General features: G+C 38.8%; 1 protein-coding gene across 2 annotated transcripts; it reads right to left on the reverse strand.

Annotated features, from left to right (window-relative positions):
• Positions 1-1,793: 1,793 nt before the first annotated feature.
• scara3 (scavenger receptor class A, member 3) lies at positions 1,794-21,509 on the reverse strand. 2 transcript variants are annotated; one of them, XM_004550559.4, is made up of 12 exons: positions 21,007-21,509; positions 11,591-11,626; positions 10,740-10,784; positions 9,556-9,675; positions 7,222-7,302; positions 6,675-6,793; positions 6,338-6,582; positions 5,656-5,875; positions 5,284-5,372; positions 4,870-5,062; positions 4,334-4,511; positions 1,794-4,235 (listed from the first exon to the last, which is right to left on the reverse strand). In XM_004550559.4, exons 1-12 carry the CDS (start codon positions 21,011-21,013, stop codon positions 3,742-3,744), a joined length of 1,827 nt encoding a protein of 608 aa, XP_004550616.2. In that variant the 5' UTR covers positions 21,014-21,509; the 3' UTR covers positions 1,794-3,741. The 2 variants fall into 2 exon arrangements, with proteins under 2 accessions (XP_004550616.2, XP_076730149.1); XM_076874034.1 differs by lacking the exon at positions 21,007-21,509 and adding an exon at positions 13,902-13,909 and having other exon boundaries at positions 11,591-11,627.
• Positions 21,510-22,489: the final 980 nt, after the last annotated feature.

Here is a 22,489-nt window from a genome sequence, read left to right on the forward strand (position 1 = left end):
CCTATAATGTGAATTACAGATGTTCAGGGCTTTTTTTCTACATTACACAGTTCAGCCATGTGCAGGCATGACATCACATCACAATCAGCAGAACACATTGGTCCTGTGGGTTTTTGGTAATAAACTGTTGCCCACATACAGCCTTTTACGACTACTGAACCTTCTTTATCACCAGCCAGTTGTGGTGTGGAGGGAGGGAAGAAGTGTTACATCCCCCCATTAATGATTTTCAGGAAAATTTTGAAGTTGGAGCTTTTACTCTGTAAAGTGAAGTTTAATTCACTCTGAAGTGAAAGCAAATCTGGTGGGTTGATTTATACTGGTCAGTAAGCACAACATGCCTTGGTTTGAACATTTTCTCATAGCAGACAGCTCCTTATTTATGTTACAGCGTCACTGAGTGTTGTAATCTGAAAAAAAAAATATACAACTTTCAAGTGAATCAAAACTTTTCTACATCTACTAGATAAACTATAAGTAGCAAAAAAATCAGTTAGCTTTACTTGGGCACCAAAAAGACAACAGTAGAGTATTTTCACTGGTAAACATGATGAATATTTGTTGCTCTTTTGGCTATGTGTTATTCTGACAGGAGTCTGGGGTTAGAGATGCTGAGCCTTCATAATATGTAAAGAAACTGTAATTAAAATCCCCCCTCCAGTGACCTCTGCAAGTTTTAGGTTTAAGGTTCTCAAATATACCTTCCAAGTTAGCGTGTGGTGCAAAGTGCAAACTGAAATTAGCAAATAATTCCTGCCATTGGATACAGAGTGTGTCCAAGCACTTGATGATCCTGCAACTGACATCAAGGGTGGGCGGTAGTAAGATCGGAACATTGTGAACAAGGTAGGCTATAATTAAATGATAATTGTTTAAATAAAAAAGCACAATGAGGGATGCGTATGTAAAGTATTTAAAACAAATAAAAATGTAGCATAGTTGCACAATTGTTTGCATGTCTGTTAATAGCTGTTTGTGGTGATATCTTTAATACTCTGCCCTGCAAATTCCCCATCCATCAGTTTAGCATCACTGCTAATGATTTATGGCTCTACATATGGGAAGAGTTTAGACATGTCTGTTTTAGGGCTTCCCAACTACAAAATAGAAAGACAAGAAATGGTTTGAATTATGGTGAAGAATTTCTAAATGATTTAAAAATGACAGAAATTCACACTTTTGCTTCAGCTTTATAGGAAGGAAACGCTTTATGCTTATAACTTCTCAAGAGACTGAAGGAATAAGGGATTTTTGGTGGCTTTCTGAAGGACGTTTTTGTTGGAGGTCAGGTTTCTTTAACATCCCACAAGGGATGTGATGTTCCAGCACAGGGAAAAAGAGGGCAAGGCTGTGAAAATATAATTCAGCAGGAGATCAGGGCAGCCACAGTCTTCTGCAGGGAGGTTTTCATCTGGTTTCGTCCACAGCTGCACAAGCCTTTCTCAGATATCAGTGCAGATTGTTGATCGTAGTCACATCTAACAGTCTGATTTACAGTGCTTTGTGGTTGCATAAAATAGGTGATATTTAACATTCCAAAAGTATTTTTTGTTGTTGACTCATTTGTGCACAGCTTTGTACTGCACTAATTGCACTATAGACTTTAAATTTATAAATTATCTGTGTTTTAGATAATACATACTCATGTTAAAATACCAGGCTATATACAGACAATTGAATCAGGCTTAAAAATCTAATGGGGAAGGGTTGTGACATGTCTTTTGATGCAGGGATGAAACCAGTCTCCCTTCTTTACATAATCTTTGGAAGTTCAACAGGATAGTGACACGGTAGAAACTCTACAATAAGCATTTATTGAAGTTCAATGCAAGCCAGTCGCATTTCATTACATCATCCAGATTTACAGACATTTTATGATATTCTTTTTGTTAAACTTTCGCTTTGACATATCAGTGATTATTTGTGTTTCTTAAGACCCAAACACCATTAAAAAAACATATATCTATCATCAAAGTGTAAAGAAAAATTATCCCTAATTTTGGTGTTTTTATTTTTAATACTTGATAAATTTATATAAACTTCTTTAATTCTGTGACCTGTCAGGCATCATACGTCTTAAAATATTAGTAGCGCATAAAGTGAAATGAGCTTATTTGCTTTCTTTCTAGATGTGAGAAAAATAAAGCTCTCTCAGTGTCAACATATACGAGGTGATGCACTTATGCTTCTTTTGCACTAGTAACAACTCAGTTCCGCTCAACTCTACTTGACTCGGTTTTTCGGGGTTTTCCATTAGGTGGTGGTACCTGGTACTAGGTGCTTTAAGTACCTGCTCGGCCAACGTTCCAAATGAGCTAAGTCGATCTGAAAATGTGACATCAACAGACTGCATGCCACTGATTGGCCAATGGTGTGATTTGATAAGTCATGAGAGTGACTCCATCACAGAAAGGACAAAAAGCCGTAGACAGAGAAGCAGGTAAACCATCACCTAAGCGTCCTCCATTGGTGTGTTGGGCTTGTTGCACATACAAATCAAGTCACTGGACTTTCGGCCGCATCGCTATCACGACCCCATGTACATTGAGGTGGTGTTCAAAATGACTGACACTAGAATAGTGAATAGAGTTGAGTCAAGCTGAGTGGATATTAGTGGAAAATAGCATTAATTTAATCTCCAAAGATCAAAAAGCACATCTGAATCTGTTTTTTTCCATATTGTATCTTGGAAAGACTTGAGCTAGCTTTCCTCTATGTCCCCAGTCTTTATGCTAAACTAGATTTATCACCACTTTAAGCTCTATGCTGTAAGATATAGGAGTGATATCAAGCTTCCTATCTTACACTAAGAATTATCACAATTATGATCTCTAATGTCAGCAGCAGTTGTTTTAGCTTTCATTTTTACTATTTTCAACTAACAACTTTACCACAAAAAAAAAATCACTGCATGTAAGAGACATTCACATGAAAAATAAACCCACAACAAAACAATTCATCACCTTTGAACCCACTAAAGGAAAAAAGGTTCTCAGAGTACCCGCTCTGAACCTCCAATGAAAACTGATTTTGGTTTTAATTGTGACACTTTAATAACAGTGCCCCCCATTGGCAAGGTTATGTCAGCAATGCGTACATAATCTCAGAACGAGTGGATATTTTTCCATAGAGTCGTGAATGACAATGTAAACCTTTGGCTAGTCTGGATGGAAAACCCCACTACTTAAGTCCAAATCTGTGGTTAACAACCCTTCCATTTATTATGCCCCAAGAGGTTTTAGCGGCTTGACAACAACCTCAAACACATTCTTTGCTTCTGCTACATTAAACAGGCAAGACTTCATGTTTAGTAATGGATGTTTTTTTTTCTTTTTTTATATTCCTACTGATTTTGAGATTTCGTTTTTTATTTTGTTCCGTAAATTAATTTGTTGTTGTTGTATAATTTCCACTGTAAGAGAACCCATCAGTTATGTGAAGACCATTTCCAAAAAGTCTTTCCAAACACTGTCAGCTTATAGGCTTGGTCATTTTGACTTCTCACCAACAGTTCAGTTTGTAATAGCAGTTCTGTCATAGTTTTAGGCCTTCCTTTTTAGTTCAGCACAGGATCAGGAAAACCCTTTTTAACTCCCCCATGTTAAATTTGATTTGATGCACTTGTTCATTAAGTTCTTCATTGTCCTCCTCAGTTTCATAGAAATTGATAATTGGGCATTGGACCATGACCCCTTCAACTTCTTCGTACGAGACAAATTACATTGGACTCCATGTTTCTCTCTATTGTCTCTTGGAACCAGCAGCAGGTGCCACAGTCCCTTGTGTGGGGTTGTTGATTCGGTCATGGCTGCACGCCAAGCCAGGAGGTCCAGAGACTCCTGGTGGTCCATGCGGCCCCACTGGCCCCTGTTTTCCTTTGGGTCCTATTGGCCCGCTAATGCCAGGTATTCCGGCCTGGCCCTCGATCCCTGGAGACCCTGGAGGTCCTGGGAGACAATCTTTACCAGGGGGACCCATATCACCTTTCTGGCCCCTCTCACCCTTTGGGCCTGGTGGACCCATGGACCCCTTATCTCCTTTGCTACCTTGTGCCCCTCTACTGCCACTAGGGCCTCTTTCACCAGGTACTCCTTTGGGACCAGGTGAACCTTTAGGTCCAGCAGGTCCACGATTTCCTGTAGGGCCTCGGTCACCTTTGCTGCCAGTCAGCCCAATGGGTCCTTTTGGGCCACTTTCACCACGGTTCCCTTTGGGTCCTGGGGGTCCAGGAGCGCCTGTTGACAACAGATGGTGTTGTAAATGTAAAAGGAAAAAACAAATCAAAGCAAAGCATTCTTTGCTATTCTTGTTGTTTATACACAGCAACATCCACCTTTAAGTATAGTGAAGTTCTGCATTAGCTGTGTATGGTGAACATCTACTAGTTTCATCTCCTCCATCACCATAGACAAATTCCTGATGTCCATGTCCAGTCGGACATTCAGCAACAGGTTCTGCTGCCTTAGAGTGTCAGCTAAGTGCAGCAGTAGCAAGACTGTGTTGTTCAAGTTCTGCACAAAAAAAGAGAGGAGGGGGGCGCATAGATAATGAGAAGCAGTTGGAATTTAACAATGGAAGGGCTAAATATTAGAAGTTTATGTGGCAAATCAAAAATCAGCTTAACTAACCTTAAAGCTAACTCACTAGCCCAAGTGATCATGCAAATTACAACAAGCATTTTGCTACTGGGAGTCTTTTGTGTGTACTTTAAGAATTTTCACTTGCTGACTCTAAATCTGAAAGCTGTTAGTATTGGACAACTAGTACGACCCAGACGGAAACTGCAATATGTTTCAGCATTTCGGAAAAACGCTTGGTCTCCAGAAATAACTCCAAAAACTACAATATAGTTGTTGTGTTTTTTGCAACCTGCAGTTCATCGGTGTGTCTGCCCAGGCGAGTCTGGCATGACGAGCTCTCTGTGTTGATGTACTTATACATGCTTTGGACGTGGCTCACAGTAGCATTGACGCTGGAGGAGATTGAGACAATTTCCATCTCAATAGAGTTCAAGCGACCATCCAAGGCAGAGAACCGCTCACCCGTCCGGTTCTCATAGTACCTAAAGAGGACAGAAGTTTGTGATGGCTGGAATGATATGTCTCTCTGTGTATATAAATAAATATATACACATATAATAGACTTCATGATATGTAAACATCACTTGTTTCAGTATTTAACTTTCACATAAGTCAGACTAATGTAAAAATCAGGAAGTTGATAGTATATTAAGCCTTAACACGAGAAAGTCAGTGTAAGGACATTGAGTGTTTTGAATGTTACCTTGAATGGTAGTGAAGGTCATGCATGTTCTCCTCATGTTCGTCCGTGAATGTTGACACGTTGTCTAGCTGCATCTGTAAGTTCATCACCTGCAGAAAACACCCAAACAATCTGGATCCTATCCTCACACGTCCCCAAATTGCTTGATTTACTGATTTACAAGAGATTAGACTGTCCAGCTGCAACTTGACCATTTGATTCCCCAAAGGACAAGTTAACTTAGAATCCATTTAAATCCCGATAACTGTTCCTCCTAACTGATTTATGGCCATGTAAACAACCATATATCTTCTATTAATGATTAATGATTTTTTATTTAACACAGTCTGTTTATGAATATCTAAGAACAATCAAGCTTACAAATGCACTAACCTGGTGAGTGAGATCATAGTAGAGCTCAGTGGATATGGCGATCCTTTGGTGATCTGCTACGATGTTGTTCTGTAGGAAGCGCATGGTTTGCATTGTGCTGCTGGTGTTGGACTTGATAGCACTCAGAACCCGGCTGTAGTTCTGCCAGTCACTGGTTAATTTATGGAGGACATACGTATCCTCATCTGCTTTTCTCTGCAGGGCATCTATCCACTGTGTACTAACAGGTAGAGGGATCACAGAAGATGGGAGTTAGCAGCAGTGTTGATAATAAGGGCAAATATCCCTGATAGAGTTATTTCAGACACATATGCACACATGTACATGATGTTCTAATAATTTGTTTATCAAGGGCAACCAACAAGAACTTTGGATATATTGAGAACTGCACCAAGGCCCAATATAACCTAAATCAGGATTATTATGAACCTTGAATCGCGCAAAGCTACTCTAGTAGAGTGCAAGAATAAAAACACTGAGTTATAAATGAGCATCACCCTTAAAGGTGAATACACGTAGAGTTAAGAAAAAACTGAAATAATCCGGCAGGCTGTGGATGCTGTATAGTTTAAGGTTACTGGTGTTGCAAAATGCTTTCCTCCATTCATAAATCTGAACACTGAGCATGCTCCATTAAGTGTATGATCTAGTCACATCTGTCCTTTCTCAGCTTTTCATTCACCTGTGTGCCACTGTTGTATTAACTTGATGCGCTGTAGCTTTGATGTCAAACGAATCCTCCAGCAGTGTTTTTATCTTCTCCTGAGTTTCTTCAACCACGTCCTTCCAGCCCTCCACCCGATCCAGGTATCTTTCCAGTGACTGATTGAGAACTTTGATTGACATAAGGTGGTTTTGGATGTCACGTGTCAGCCGGTTACTTGTATCCTTTAGTGTCGACTGGGTCTTGGAGGCTTGGTCCAGGACCTGGAGAAGAAAGAAATGGTGGTAAATTTTCTTTGGGCTTTAAACTACTGGTCCCCTTTTATTATTTGAGCTTTTTTTGAAGGCCACCATACCTGCTCCTGTGCCAGTATCATTCTCTGAATGTCTTCAAACTCTTTCTTCAGTTTACTGATCTCCTCACTGTACAGAGTTGCATCCAGGCAGCCTGAACAGTTAGATGTGGTCCTCACATCTGGGATGGGAAGTTAAAAAGGACGTGAGATGGCACAGGAAAAGAGGCAGGATGCTCTAAATTACTGTATTTGACAGCTGACCACACAACCAAGTTCCTAATGTGTAATCAGGTGAATAGAAGAAGAAAACTAATGTATAAACGATCAGCTGAAGCTTGTAAGGTAAACCTTCCTGAATTCCAATATGTTAAAATGTGCTGATCCATGTGATAATATTCACAGACAGCCAACTCCTGTCATGCTTTAAATTGAAACACAATTAAAGCTGTTTTAGGAATATATAAAAAAAGTTAGTAGGAATGTAAGTAAAACAGTTCAATTCAACAAATGTGCAAAAACTTTGTTATCTGTGAAAAAACAATTATTCCTTGATATTTTCTCATAGTTCTTATAGGATCAAAGTGAGTATTAAAAAAAGTTACTTTACCCTCTATTCCTTGCTGGACCTTTGTGATCTTTTTGTAGTAAGCTGACTCTTCTTCAGAGAGGCTGTCCACCTTCCTGAACACTGAGTACACAGAATTACACATAAATATTTCAAAGTATTTTTAAACAGTTGTACTTATATATATATAACTTATATATAAGTAAAGGAACAATAACAGTGAGCGATCCGAGTGCTCTGGGGTAAATGGGGAATGAAATCATTAGATTTAATCATGTAAGGAGGAAATAATTAACAGCAGTAACTTGGTGTTAACAGGAAATAAGAGATATTTAAAGGAGTAAAAACAGGAAGTTGTCATTTAAGCCCTGACAACAAAACACCTAAAGTTTTCATTGGCCTAAACACTAATTATGTATGATGGTTTATCCAGCTGGTCAGGTTATAATCCCTCAACATATTTCCCAAGTGACTAACAGCAGTTTAGCAACAGTTAGCTTTTTAACATCCTAAGCTTTGAGCCAGGGCAATATTAGAGGCCGTTCTGTAGTTTGTTTGCATATATAAATGCTTCCACATGTGCGCATACTAGCAGTGCAGTTGAACATGGCCTGTGGCTTCTTCTATTCGTTGAAGCAACAGAATATATTTTAAATGTATGAATGTGAATGAGTAAATCTTTTTTTTATGGGTATGCAGGGGTGTGCATCTGGTGGCATATGTTTCAAAATAATGCTTTCAGTGTGACAAAACACATTTCATTCCCCAAACTATTTTTTCCATAAAGGGGTAAAACTGTGTCCATATTTTGTGCAGAAAAAAAACTGTTGCTAAAAAACAGATGTTCATCAGGGAATTGAATATCAAAGGTTACTGTTTCTCTTCTTGTGCATATTCACGGATGGGATTTGCGGCCAAGTGCATGACTTCTTCCAATGGTATTAAAGTTTTAGTACTTTGGTGCTGCACAGCTGTACTGGACGTTGACACAGTGTCAGTGTGTGTTATTCAAATGTATTTTGCAAAGCTAAGCCATGCTGTGGTGCACTTTTTAAAAAGAACTGGATTTCTCATAGCAAGACTCCTGGCAACTCTTGCAAACAAGCCATACGTCTTCAGTCTTTTTCTAATTGCGTTGTCATTAACTTTAACATGTAACATACCAAATGAGGGATGTAGAGTCTGAGATGTAGATCTTGGGTCTTTTGCAATCTTTCTGGCTATTGCACAGGATACTGCTTCTCTAAACTTTGGGTGAATTTGCTTAGACATTCAGTCCTGGGAAAATTGCAACATTGTGTTAAGATATGCAGTAAACTTCCAAAACTGCCCTTATAGAAGTGGTTAAACTTGCTGATGATCAGGTTTTAAAGGAAAAAGTGATATTTTTTATTCTTTTTGCGATTTGAGAACCTTTTGCAACAGTATCAGCTGTCAAATTAGTCAGCTAATTGTCCTTTATAGTAGAAAAAAACAAATGGTAAAATATGCATTTGATTTTCAGTGTAGCTCTGTATGAATTAGAGACAAGAGAAATACTTGAGGTTTCCTCTTTTTAGAGTTTGGAACAGTTTCTGGGGGAACAGTTTTGCTTCAGTAAAATAGTATTTTTGTAAATATAAAGGGAGAAAACTAAAGAAAAATCAAAGGCATATTTCCATCTGATATTCTGCTAAAACTCTTAACTAACTGTGGTTTAAATCCTACACTGAAAATGAATGGTGTCTGATTTGTGTGCTTTTCTTTACATGCAAAATAAAAAAAACATTATTAGGTGCAGAAATGGTCTAAAAAGAAGGAAATTAAGCATAAAGGGGTCAAAAAAGTAGTTTCTCCTAACAACCAAATGTTTGCTGAAACCACTTGCTGATGGCCGATGATGAACATGCACACTCCGTCCAGGTTTCCAGCACACGTGCAAATGAAAAATTACACAAAACGCCCACACGCATTTTGTGGCACACCTAATTCAAAACTGGGCTTTATTAGGATGTGTATCTGAATGCAGCCTTCTGTGTGTTGAGGGATTTTGAATCAGTTCTTGCCTGACTCTGTCCTCTGATGTCCCTGAACAATTGTAAACCATAAAGATTTACGGCTTTCAAGCCCAATAAAAAGTGATGCTGATGTAAAAAGCACCTGCTGCTGCTGAGTAACTGTCAGGTAAAACATGGGCAACAGAATCCTGGAACACATTCACTTGATCTATGGGAGTTTGGGGAGTGCACTATTCAGGCAACTAAAATGTATGTAGAGAAATTTGATGTGCTTTTCACTCATTTTAATGCACAGAGCTGAATGTGTCCAACCAATCTCTGCATGAGGAAGACCTCTGTGTTTTCATTTAGAGCAAATCAAAAGTCAAGTTGAGCTCACCAAGTGAAGCCAGCACTGCAACAGTTATGATTAGGAAGGCAACAAATCCATAGAGGATTTTGACAGCCAGTTGAAGAGAATGGCTCTGCTGGCACCGCACACAGCCACCTCGACTACGACCTGGAGATCAAATCACACGAACAAAGTCAACAAAGTGAGTAAATTAGCAAACGAAAAACAAAATTGATTTTCTGATCTGATCGTTTAGTTGTAGCTACTGTAAAATGAAGCGCTCATAAAAGAAGTATCCAGATTCTTTAGTTAAACAAAACAAAAACAATAGTAGCTAAAACATAGAAACCACGTTCCTAAGGCAGAGACTGAAGCATCTCCAAAACGGTAAGGCTTGTCGGAGCCTTTAGTTGGCAGATACTGGAGGTACATGTTGAACTGATATGTATAGTATTTAAAATATCTACAGCTAATACCCTGGTCCAAGATATCATCTCCAAAGTTCTTAGTGGGACAGATCAGATTCGGCTGCAGGGACTGTCGTGATGTTTTGGCTCATCAGCACATGATTTTAACATTTAAATCTTTTCATTTTATTTATTTTCTCCTGCTTGGGGGCAACAGGAATAACACCAAACTGACTTATTCAGTATCATCTTAGAGTTAATATGAGAGACACACAACTATTCCATTTGTGTTTGTATTCATATATGCATGGAAAATGTAACTCCATTATTTTTTGTTCTTTTTTTCAATCAACTCCTGAGAAACAAATGTGCTCTTCAGCCTCTATCGTCTAACGATGTTCACTTAATCTCTGAATGTGCTACTTTAGAGGGTTTTTTGTCAATATTCTGCCATTTATTGACTCGACTGATGCAACTGATCTATTTAGTCAGTATATAGTGAATAATAATGTCCCAAAGCTAAAACTGATATAAAACTTGAAAATTGTTCACATCTGGTATTTTATTCTCTACGAATAACATTTTTGCTAAAATGCTTCAGTTAATTGTAACTTAACTGGTACGATTTCAATTACAAATAATGGATTGATTGGACTGACGTTAGGCAAACTTTAAAACTGTATTACTGGACTGGAGCTTTTTAACATAACAAACTCACCAAACCTACAATTTGTACACAATATGTCACTGCTGGGGGAAGAAAAAAAAAGCCCATCCTAAGATGATGCTGTTTTTCATTGTTAGATTTGTTCATGTGGCCCTTACCTCTAAATGAAGGCATTTCCTCCTCCTCTCCAGTGAAGTCCTCCTCTGAAGAACAAAGAAAATGCAAACAAAAGAAGTTGAAAAGATAAAACAAGTTTTATTCATCATTATGTCATTTTAAATTCTTTAAATCTTCATTCCATGTCATAGAAAGGCTTAAAAAGAAGCACATAAGGGTTGAAAGGTGATGGATAAGTTTTCATATCTGAATAGTCAATGTTGATCCATTAAACAGGCTAGTTTCCACACACTTGTTATTAAACAGAGCTGTAATCATAGGTTTCTTATGATAAATCTCACAGGCTATGGATGTAATTACATCAGCCGAGAAGTTTACTCGAGGCCACTATTTGCAGTCAGTGTGAATGTGGTTTATGTCAACAGAGCCACATAACCTCCAGTATAGGCAGAAAGACCATTTTTAGTCCAAAGATATCCAACATGATTTGTGGAGAAACCCAGCAGGTAAAACAGTATTCCAAGGGACCCTTAAATTAACTGACTGGGTTCTGACAGCTTGTATACATGCTGTCCAATAAAAATGAGGTTTCTCTGAGGCTTCTTACCAGGAGCTTTAAAAAAATCCTACTTGTAGTTATGATCTGGATGTCAGTATCACTGCTTTTACAAGTCAGAAAGAAGTAACATGAATACAGCACATGGCTTATTTGCTTTTCTCTGAGACCAGTTAGCTTGATTTCTCAGGAGAAAATTAAACCTGCATCTGTTCAATGTTAAATTTGTGTCTACAGAATGTGAATACAAGTGAGGGCAAATTGACAGTCGTGCATAATGAACTGGTTCACATCCATGGCTCTTCACCAAGGACAACAAAAGAGCTTGATCATTACCTTTGAAAAGCTGGTTCTCATATCCACCATAGTTGTCTGTCAAAGAGACACAAAAAGCAGACGTTTAAAAAATGAAGCTGAGTGAAATTCAGCTCCTCTGGAGCCACAAAGAGGTTTTATTACTCCTCTCATAAATCACACAAACCAGCTGCCTCCCTGTTTCCCTTGAAGTGTGCATTGTACCGAGTGCACACAGCATGAAGCTGCTGTCCCAGAAAATGCATGTTTTTGTTCTTTTTAGATGTTTTCTCTGAATTGTTGCTCACTCAGGACAAACCAGTCCCACGGTGGTGCAAAGCATGAGAAAATGTGTTTGTTTGTGAGTCTGAGAAATTTGTTATCACACACAGTCATGGAAAAGGCTGGAGTAAGCATGACTTGATATGACCACAGAGTGCCTAACAAACCAAATGAAGCTAGATTACTTAAAAATCCCCAGATGCATTTGACTTCATGTTTTCATAGCTGTAAGTAAGTGCTGGGGCTTTATTGCACGTTATTAAATGTGCAGCATACAACTGCACCTGGGACACTGTGGGTGTGGAGCTGGAAGTTTAGCAATCACTCATGCTGACCACAGGGGAAACTGTTTCTGAAGAAGAGGAGCTGGAAATCACAACAACAGTCATCTCAAGGTGATTTGTATTGTAAGGTAGACCCTACAATAATACATACAGAGAAACACCCAAGAATCATATTATCCCCTATGAGCAAGCACTTTAGCGACAGTGGGAAGCAAAAACTCCCTTTTAACAGGAAGAAACCTCCGGCAGAACCAGGCTCAGGGAGGAGCAGCCATCTGCAGCGAGAGTCTCCTGTTTGAATGATAGCTGTGTTTGTCGCACCTCCATCCTAACCGTCTTCGTGTGGAATCCTTAGAGTGAAAAACATCTCTATGGATTGTTTTTGGAATGTGACATTAAATGATTACTTTGACTGTTTTGTTGGTGACTTATTAGTCCCTGAATGTTTCCTTCAGCAGCAACGTAGCATGTCTAGTATTTCTTTTGTGACATTTTGACAAAGATATGGACATTTATTTAGACTATGTAATGAATGTTTAGAGCTATAAAAAAACAGTGTTTTTAAGGAACTACTCCTTTGCACAATACAGCTGTGGGGAAAAAGAGTCAGAGGTTGCAGCATTTAGTGAAAGGTTTGCCACATGCTAATGAGCAGGTGTAAGAGTTGTTTGGTCTGAGATTTCCACTGTGCAACATAACTTTGGTCTCTTTTGTGAATTGTTATATAAGTGAAAACTGCCTTAAATGTTTCTGTGTTGCAAAAACATGTTGGGGAATTTCTGCTATGGATCAGTCTCTGCAGTTAGCCACAAGATCATCTCAACATCAGGCGAGGTCTGGCCTCCGCTAGTGAGAAAAAATAGGACAAAAAACAGCAGGAGAATTAAACTAATGGTGGACTGTAAGACATTAATTTTTTTTAAACTAGAGAAACGGTTTTAGTACAACTTTTGTTGAAAAAAAAAAAAAAAGAAATGTCTGTGTAATGCAGACACACACAGTTGCCCTTAGATGACTGGGTTCTGGTTCCACATGGCACAAATGAGAAAACAAACAGTGATTCAAGGCTTGGATGAAATTAGGGAAAATATATGTTAGGTTAGGTCAAATGAAATTAAACCATGGGATCTATTTGGAGAACAATGTTAGTGAAGTTTTGATAGAAGAAAGTATACACTTGCAAAAGCAGCAATGAGGTAAATGTTTATGTGAGTCAGTGCTGAAATGGCTGAGGTCAGGTCTGGGTGGACAAGTCACAAAACACTGAGGCTGACATAAGGATGGGTGGAGGCAGAGAAAAGGGGAGGGAGTAGAAAGGGGAAAGAGTGAGAGAAAGAACTTCAGGTTAATATGGACTGAGGCCATGCTTACAGTGGCAAGAAAGACTTTTTATAATAATCTGCACCTGGTGGCCAGCTACTCTGATCAGCAGAAAATCTTTTTCATTAGCTTTCACAAATGTGTAGCTGTTACTGAAGTGTTCGATGTGATCTGCAGCCTGTGCTTGTTTAACTAAATACCTGCAACACTTGGCACTTACTGGTATTTTTTTTTTCTCTAACGCTCTTTATAAGTTAAAACCAAACCCGTATTGAGGGCCACAAGTGCCAAAGTGAATTAACTATATTTATAAATAAATAATTGATTGAACATGTCATCAGTTAAATTAAATTAAATTTGTGTCATTCAAATCATTTAATTATTTATCGGTAATTTTAATTAATTAATGATGCATTTATTGATGTCCCTATTTCAGTTAATTATTTCCCATTTTAATTAATTAATTATTTCATGATTTCTGTGCTGTATGGAGGGCCACAAGTGCCAGAATGGGTTAAATAAAAACATCATTAAATAAATCATTACATAGTAACACGGTGGTTAGCACTGTTGCCTAACAGCTTGTCCCCTCCATATCTTTCAGCCATGACTCATTTGTTGAATTTGTAATTTCCACTACTAGTTAAACTGGGACTCTGAAGTCTCTTCTGCTGACCTAAGTTGGCCAAAACACTAAATTTAACCCTGCAAACAGCAAGCAATTTTCAGAACTTTGTGTTCAGAACTTTACAACATAAGGTAAAAACAGAGTTTGTGCAATTCTATCTCCCATTTTCCTGACAAACCATAACGAAATTACGGATTGCTCAAAAATCTTGCAACTGGCTTCATGTTGTAACAGTGAAATTAAAAGTAGTAATACATTTAAATGGGGGTTTTAGTGAAGAGCCCTCATGTCTGTCTAAAAGAGGTATAAATCCTGTTCAGAGACCTTCCCACCCTGACTAAAGCACATACTTGGTGGAAAACTGAATTCCTGGAATTCTTTTGGACTTTTGTGGTATAAATATGTTTGAATGCCAGCACACTATCTGTTACTGGAAGTTGAAATTCAAATTCTAAAACTGTATTCAACAAGAAATATCGAACAACCCTACATGTATGACTCTCCTTTGCTTCCTTTGACTTGCGCCTTTTTTTAGTCGTGTTTTCGCTTCTCTCAGTGGAAAAAAAACCCTCTTATGTCTGTCTCATTAGTGGGGAAGCTGTCGTGTCCAACACACACACAGACCAGAACTGAGCTGATCTGACAGCAGCACAACACAACCCTGCCATATTAAAAGGATGTTTTGGTTCAGTGGAAAGGCAGTCTTATTAATTTGCGGTGCTTCACAAACCTACCACCTATGGTCTGAAAGCATTTCCCTCCAAATTAAACAAACACAGAGCATCTGCATAAACAGCTCACATAAAACCCAACCCTTTGTTTTCCTGTCACTGATAAGGTCAGATTATTCAAAAGCACCCTTGCAACATTGATTCAGCTGGTTCAAATTTCATCATTAAGGGAGAATAACACCTTCAGGGTTTAGGATAACTGCTGCGAGGTGTAATAAGATAAAAGTGAAGAAAATAAAAACAGATTTCTATCTAATAAACCAACCAAAACAATAAAACCTTCTGAAGGGTATTATGTAGGTAATCCATGCTGCTAAACAGCTGTGGTAATGGACACCTGTACATAGGTACCCCATCCTCCAGTTCATTCCAGTACATCCCAGGCATACTCAGCAGCAGTCAGGGGTTAGATCTCTGGCTAGACCTTTCTCCCTGAGGATGTGGTCACATGCAGATTACTTTTACACCCATAAAAATCTCATTGCTTTCAGATCCCAGTGCATTTATACTTCACATAACTGGGCATTTCCCCCCTGGCAGGTAAGTTATCTTGAAAGCAGCTGGCCCTGATTATATGGTAACTGTGCTTGTGACCTATGTAACAGAGTTACAGACCTTACATGGATATAGAGTAGTCAGAGTTTTCAGCATTGTTAATGTACATGCAGTTAGGTGTATATATTTTTGGACATGTGAAAGCACAATTTGCGTATAAAACATATTCAGGTCACAGTTATTTGATGAATGTGGCTATTTGCATAAAAAGTTTGAGGTCCACAGAGGACCAAGGTCGTGGATGATCATAGGATGCTTTCCATGGTCAAGCAAGGTGGTCGAGCCTTATCCAGGAGGAAGCCATGTCAATTTTCTATTTTTAAAAAAAAGTGTGTAATACAATACTTCACTATAGAAAATAGTTCAGAACATTCGCTCATTAGACAGATTAAACTAAGATAAGGATCAGGAAGATTCAGCTGGCTGCAGCTGGATGGTGCTCCACAGCACAGATTGGTAATGACCCAACAAATACAGCAAAAGCAAGCCAGGAATTTTTGAAAGATAGGAGGTGAAATATGCAGCGACGCTGGAGTTAATCAACTGATCTCAAATCGATCAAGAATGGATTTCACTTAAAAGAGAAAGCTGAAGGTAGAAAGACAAACAAAGAAATGGAAAATGAGGAGTTAGAGTTAGGAGAGAAGAACTAGAGGCCTGGAAAAACATCATAGTAGAAATCCCATTCTTTGGTGGTCCCCTGATTCCAAACTTCAAAGACCTCATTCACAAAGGATTTAAAATAAGTCTTTTGAGCCATGGCTGTGAAGGCATGGTGGTTAATACAATATTTGTTTACAATCTTTCAAATTAAAGCAAAGCCCATACTCATTATATGACGTTAGTATATTTGTTAAACAGCTAAAAAAAGGTGTTTAAAAATGTGTGAACCTTATTATATACAACAGATTTACACAGTTTAGGTAAACAAACATCACTGAACTCTTTGCTTTTTTAGAGGAAACATGTGAAGGACAGAATATGCAACATAAAGATGCATCATAATCAGAAAACAATCATAAACCAAGGACTAGAAATAGAAATAGATACATTTCGTGTCCAACAAGATTAAAAATAAGAATAAAAGTACAAAACAATCAAAATATATTTATATTTTGGACATTCTTTGTGAGACATTTGAGACATTCGGTATTTCTGTGCGCGATGAATAGTTCATGTCCTCAGTGTGAACACTAATAGGAATAAAGATTATAAAACACAGCCAGAAATGCCAAAAACCATCTGCTGCTACAACAGCCTCCATTCTTCTTGCAAAGTTTTTCTTGGTCCCGTTCACACAAAGTGGTCTCGCAGTCTACATTCCCATTTATCCCACAGGTGTTGGATGGAGCAGAGATCAGCTACACTTCCACACCAAACTCTGAAAGCCACCTCTTGGTGGACTGGTTTGGGGGCATTGCTTTATGCTGTAGCTTTACCATGTAAGCCACAGACAAAAACTACTGAGTCATGCAGACAAGCATCCACAGGTAACTCCTGTTGCTGTCAAAGCCCTCGTGTGTAGATGATGTACAAATATCAACACTAGCAGTTTTGAACAGCCTTTCCTGTGTCCCTGATATACTTCTAAGGGAAAAGTGTGCAGAAGAAAGGTTAAAATATATATAGAAACTTTGTGAAGTCTAACAGTCAGATCTCAGGATGTCGTTCTGATCTTTTACTCTCTGACTTTTAGTGTTCGTGAAAGCAGCACCACTTCAGTTTGTGGTTCCTTTGCTGAGGTTTTATCTCAGGGGGCTCTGGACTTTCCAAACCCCATACCCACCCTTTTTCTCCCTTTGGACTTTACTTTCGCTACAGGCATTGTGCAAAATGTTATCCTCTGTAAATAACAGGCTCTGTATGCCCTCTGACCTCCCCACATCACTCACTGCATTATCCAATTTTCTGTTCAAATAGAGATGCCTACTCCACATCATAATAGTTTTTCATGTTCCCATCCTTCATTGGTTCATTCTGCTGTTTTGACCAGTAAAATCTCCTCCTCCTGCAAATCCAAGCCTTAAGTGGAACCAGAGTTAGGAGATGGGGCCTCCTCCAGATCAGAGTGGAGGTCTTGACCACAACTCATAAAGTAAAATGAGTCCCTTTCTAAAGCTTTGTTGACATCTCAGCCATTTAGGTGCCCTGTGACTGGAATGCGTGGTTTCTGCAAAAGAATATAAATGGTCGGTATGTGTCGCTGCAAACTGTGAACCAGAATGTATAGAAAGGCCATTTCAATAGAGCACTCTTTTATTGTGGTTAGGCAGTAAAACACAAGATCTTTGCAGTTAACATCCAGTAAATGGATGATGTTTTTTCTAGATTAAACTGCTTTGGAAAACCAGGCTGAGAAAGTAAAAAAAAAGAAGCAAGAAAGGCCTGGTTAGTTTTATACAGTAAGACTGCAAGGCCAAAGGAAATGTACAATCTTCAACAACTAAGCCTTTCTGTATTTACTCACCCTCATATTTTATAATCATTTCTTCATCTTTTCACTCCAAAGGTTTTCTAGCCAAAGTGTACAGTTGACAGCTTGGACATCATTTTTCATTTTTTATTCTTTTTGTTCTGGAGTCTAATTAACACCAGTGTTTGCTCAACTGTACCAAATCAAAATAGGCCGCACCACAGAAACTAGTACTACAAAAACTTGAATGCCTTTGTTTGGCTCGACTAAAAACAACAGCAGCATAAGGAACAAAACAGTAATGGATCAAAATCCTATTAAATAATAACATCTCTGTAAGGATTTCAACTAAAACTCATAAAAATTAATCCAGTATACCTCAGAGTCCAAAAACTTACCTGCAAAGCTAACAGAATAAGCTAAATTAGCTACATTACTTGCCTTGGATAACTAAGAATCCATTCAAATTAACCTGCTTGAACCTGGGTGTTTTTTTCATCGTCATCTTAGTTTCAACTAGTGTGTTTATCCAGTCTTGTTTGCACAGATTAGAAACATGGCTGAGGTCAGACTAGTTGGTCCATGTAATATGACAGCTTATTCACACCCTCATCTCCTCCAGATTCGACCACTGTGATCACTGAGTTGAGATCAGATATGTCTGTGCATCTGTGCAAACATTTAAAAACAGACTCAAAACATTGTTGTTCATAAAGGTCTACACTTACTAGTCGTGTTTTTGCTTTATTATATTTTGCTGTTTTTACTGACATTGTCAATTAAGCTGCTGTTAACGCACACAGGATTTTATGTTTTTATCTTCATCTACCATTGCCATTGAAACTCACTGTATACATGCCTAAATGATCCAGCAGTTTCCCATTTATAGTGTACAAGACACTGGCCTCCCATTCCCTACAGAAACAATTTAAGATTTTCTGATTACTTTTAAATCTGTTAATGGTATGGCTCCATTTTATCCATCTCAAAATGTCTAACACCATGTACTGCCACATACCCAAAAGATGGTAAATAGACCAGTTATTATACAGCACTTTTCCACAACTTGCCTCATTCACCAATTCACACCCACTCGCGCAGACTGGGATTGAACCCCTGACCTTCCAGTTAGTAGGTGACGCTACCACCTGAACTGCACTGAGCTACTGTTACTGTAGTTACTGTTACAGGTTCGACCGCCCAGGCTTAAAACAAAGGGGGACCATGTTTTCACAGTTTTAAGCCCAATGCTGTGGAACAAACTTTTTCAGCTAATATTAAACAACCTAAAAAAATCTATATCTATCTATTTGTATTTGGTTTTTTAAAATGATGTCATCTTAAATTTGTTCTTTTGTGTTCTTATTTTAGCTCATTTCATGGATTTTGGAATTTTTTAATGCTATTTTTTGTCAATTCTAGGAAGCAGCATGTAACTCTGATTGTGAGAGATACTGAGAGATGTAGAAATAAAGGTAATTAATGCTATTATTAATTAATTACACTAAAACGGTAAACAAGAGTTTTTGGTTTTGTTTTGGGTGTGGCATGGAAAGTGAGCAACATTTCAGTCAGTAGCAGGAGGCTTTGCTGTCTGTCTGACAAATTCAGTATCAAATTCTATTTGGGCACTGCCGTTACCTTAGTTTTGGCATTGTTTGTGTTTGTGTGAGTTAAACTGTCAACTACAACTAGAAGAATCTAGTATTTTGTGCAGTCAGGGGCTCAACAAGTTGCTATGACCCTGTCAAAGGTTTTTCATAAACAACTTAGTATGTAGTCCACATGGTTCATCGAAGTCCGGTAATGTAAGTATCCAAACTGTGATGCAGTGAAAGAATTAAGCTCTGTTTGCACATAAAAGTGGTGAGAAGAGGGAAGAAAAATAAACAAACAGCCACTGTTATAGCTGGAACTTATAATGTTGCTAAGGTCTTAATTAAAGATCAAGTTGCAGATTCAACATCACAGTCAACATTTTGTGCTGCCAGCTCTAGTGTGGAAACATGAAAATGCCCAGGAGAAACATTTAGATTATGAATCCAAGCTAGTAAAAACAAATGAGGAAACGCACTCTGAATACAGTGACAAGAAGCCAACACAGCTTCCAGATACTCAGTGTCCTTGTTCTCCTTTCACTTCAAATTCATGATGCGTTGACTGTAAATTTATATAAAGCTTCCACAGCAAAAATTGCACTCAGGCCTCCACTTTGCTCACTCTTTCCTTTTCCTTTGCCAGCCATACACCTGTCTGCCTGCTTTTCCTTTCCCTGCACCTCCTTGTTTTTGGACTCTCCCTCTCCTCTCCATTCTGGGAGGAATGTATGAGGCAGCATGTTTTGTTCTGGCTGGGCTGGACTGAAACCACTAACAGACCTCCTGCATTGTGTGGCTGAGAAGAGTACTGTTCTTGGAGTTAATTTGCTGTGTCGCCTTGTGGTTCATGTGCAGCTTCTCCCCCATTTAAGCTCGATGTACCAGTTAGAGGTAGAGATTGATATTTCCAGTAAATATACTCTTCTTATATGGTAAACATAAAACTTGAAAGTTAAAAGAGATCATTCAAAGTAAAAAAAAAAAATTATCAGTTATGATAATGAATATGTGAGGACATCTCCACATATTTTCAAGCTGTTAGTTCTGTTTGGCTTCTCCCTCTCACTCCTGCTCAGTCATTCCCTCTGTATCCACTCCCCCACGTGACTGCTGTGCATACTGTATCTCTGGAAACTATCTAAGTACTTCTGCTTTCTTCACAGCTGTTGGCAGTTTTCCTTGCATAGACTGTTGTAAAAATACTCAAATTCAACTCGTATATTTTCACCCGCCCTATCTTAAGCGGAATATTAATTCAATCTGCGGTAGATTGGCATGGCTAGAGAGTATCTAAAGTTTTATGAGACCAGGCTGTGGTGCACGCATGTACGCATTACAGAGATTTAAAGATGACTCATCAAAGTGTCACATCCAACAACAACACACGTGCACTTTCTCAGGATCTGCACTGCCAGGTTTCAGAGATGATGAGAAGCATATGTGATTGCTAGTGCCCTGCGCAGGTGCCTGTCTGCATCTCACCATGAGACATAATGTTTCTCACTACATTTCTAAGTGTTTTCCACACTGGGAAATTCACCTACGTTTTCATCAGATGGATCTTTTGCATGTTCAAAAGTTGGTGAAACAGGGCAAAGTTGCATTTCTAGATGCTAAGATGTAATGTTGTAGGTGAAGTCTCTTTACCTTTCATGATTTCTGGCTCCAGATATCGTCTGCAGTATTGCCAACTTGTTGCGGTCTATTTTTTTTTCTTCTCAAAATCAAGTGCAAAGGAAAAGCAGAAGTAGTCAGCAGTGTACCAATGGGTCATTCATGCGCATCGTTCCAGTGGTGACCAAATTTCCAGAGAAAGTGAGAAAAAAAAAGCACTTCCAAATTTGAAAAAAAGAAGCAAATCATGCACAAAAGATGTTCATTCACATCCAGTGTAGTGAAGAATAAAACAATCTTTGTTAAAATTTAGAAAAAAAATAACTATGCAATATCTGGATTATTGGAAATATTCTGAAAAAATTGTCGATGCTGAAGGTAGGTGATCAAAGCTCATCTAACTTTTGCACATTTGCCTGCAGCTCTCTGGCATCATCCCTTCCCCATCCAGAGCCTGATAAAGCTAAACCTCCTTAGACAGAAACCATGTGTAGCTTTATAGAGGGAGGGACAACTGGAGCATGGCAGGATGAAGAGAAAGCACAAGATTGGTAAGAGAGATATAAGCAAGAAGGCAGGGAGGCAGAGAGAGAGAGAGAGAGAGAGAGAGAGAGAGAGAGAGAGATGGGAGGGAAACAAAGAAAGTAAAAAACGAGGGCGGGACAGGGAAAAGGACAGAATGCAAAGGCAAAGGGAGGGGGAGAGAGAGGCAGGGAGGGTCCGTGTGTTTTGTTGAATGTCAGTTTTGTGGCCGAGGCTAATTGCTAACAAATGTCAGAACACTGTGGAGTGAGCACCTTGAATATCTGTGGCCTTGGCCTGTGAGACAGGAAAATAGTTTCTTTGAAAACACACCAGTGCACACACTACAACACACATGTCGAGGCCATAATCCAGACCTGGCACCAGTTTGCAGGCCTCTCAGTTTGCTCCCCTTAACCTTGACTACCAGCGAGTTAGACTAACAGCAGGTGTAAATTTTGCACCAACACACACACACACACACACACACACACACACACACACACACACACACACACACACACACACACACACACACACACACACACACACACACACATCCGGCCAGTCAGCTGACGAGGCAGCTCCAGTGGCCGTCTGTCAGACTTACAATTTTCGCTCTGTCTTCCCTCTCCTGCACTCACTGTGCAGTTTAATATAGCTGTTTACTGTTAAATAAATAGATAACTGTATTAGTTTTGAAAGGCAGGAAATGAAAAAGTCTCATCACATAATTAGTCTGAGCTGCAGTTCAGAACAGAAGGTCTATTAACTGTTTATGGTGTACTTGCTGATATTATTACTGATAAAGTATACACTCACGAACCACTTCATTTGGCTTCATTAGAAAGGTGATTTAAGTGGCTCTTGGTTATTGGTGTCAGATGTATTTCAGAGACTGCTGCTTACTGACATTTTCTCTCACAACCATCTCTAGGGTTTGCCGAGAACCATGTGAGAGAAAAAACATCCAGTGAGCAGCAGTTCTCTGGGT

Source organism: Maylandia zebra, linkage group LG15 (genome assembly GCF_041146795.1).
Source record: "Maylandia zebra isolate NMK-2024a linkage group LG15, Mzebra_GT3a, whole genome shotgun sequence".
NCBI lineage: Eukaryota > Metazoa > Chordata > Actinopteri > Cichliformes > Cichlidae > Maylandia > Maylandia zebra.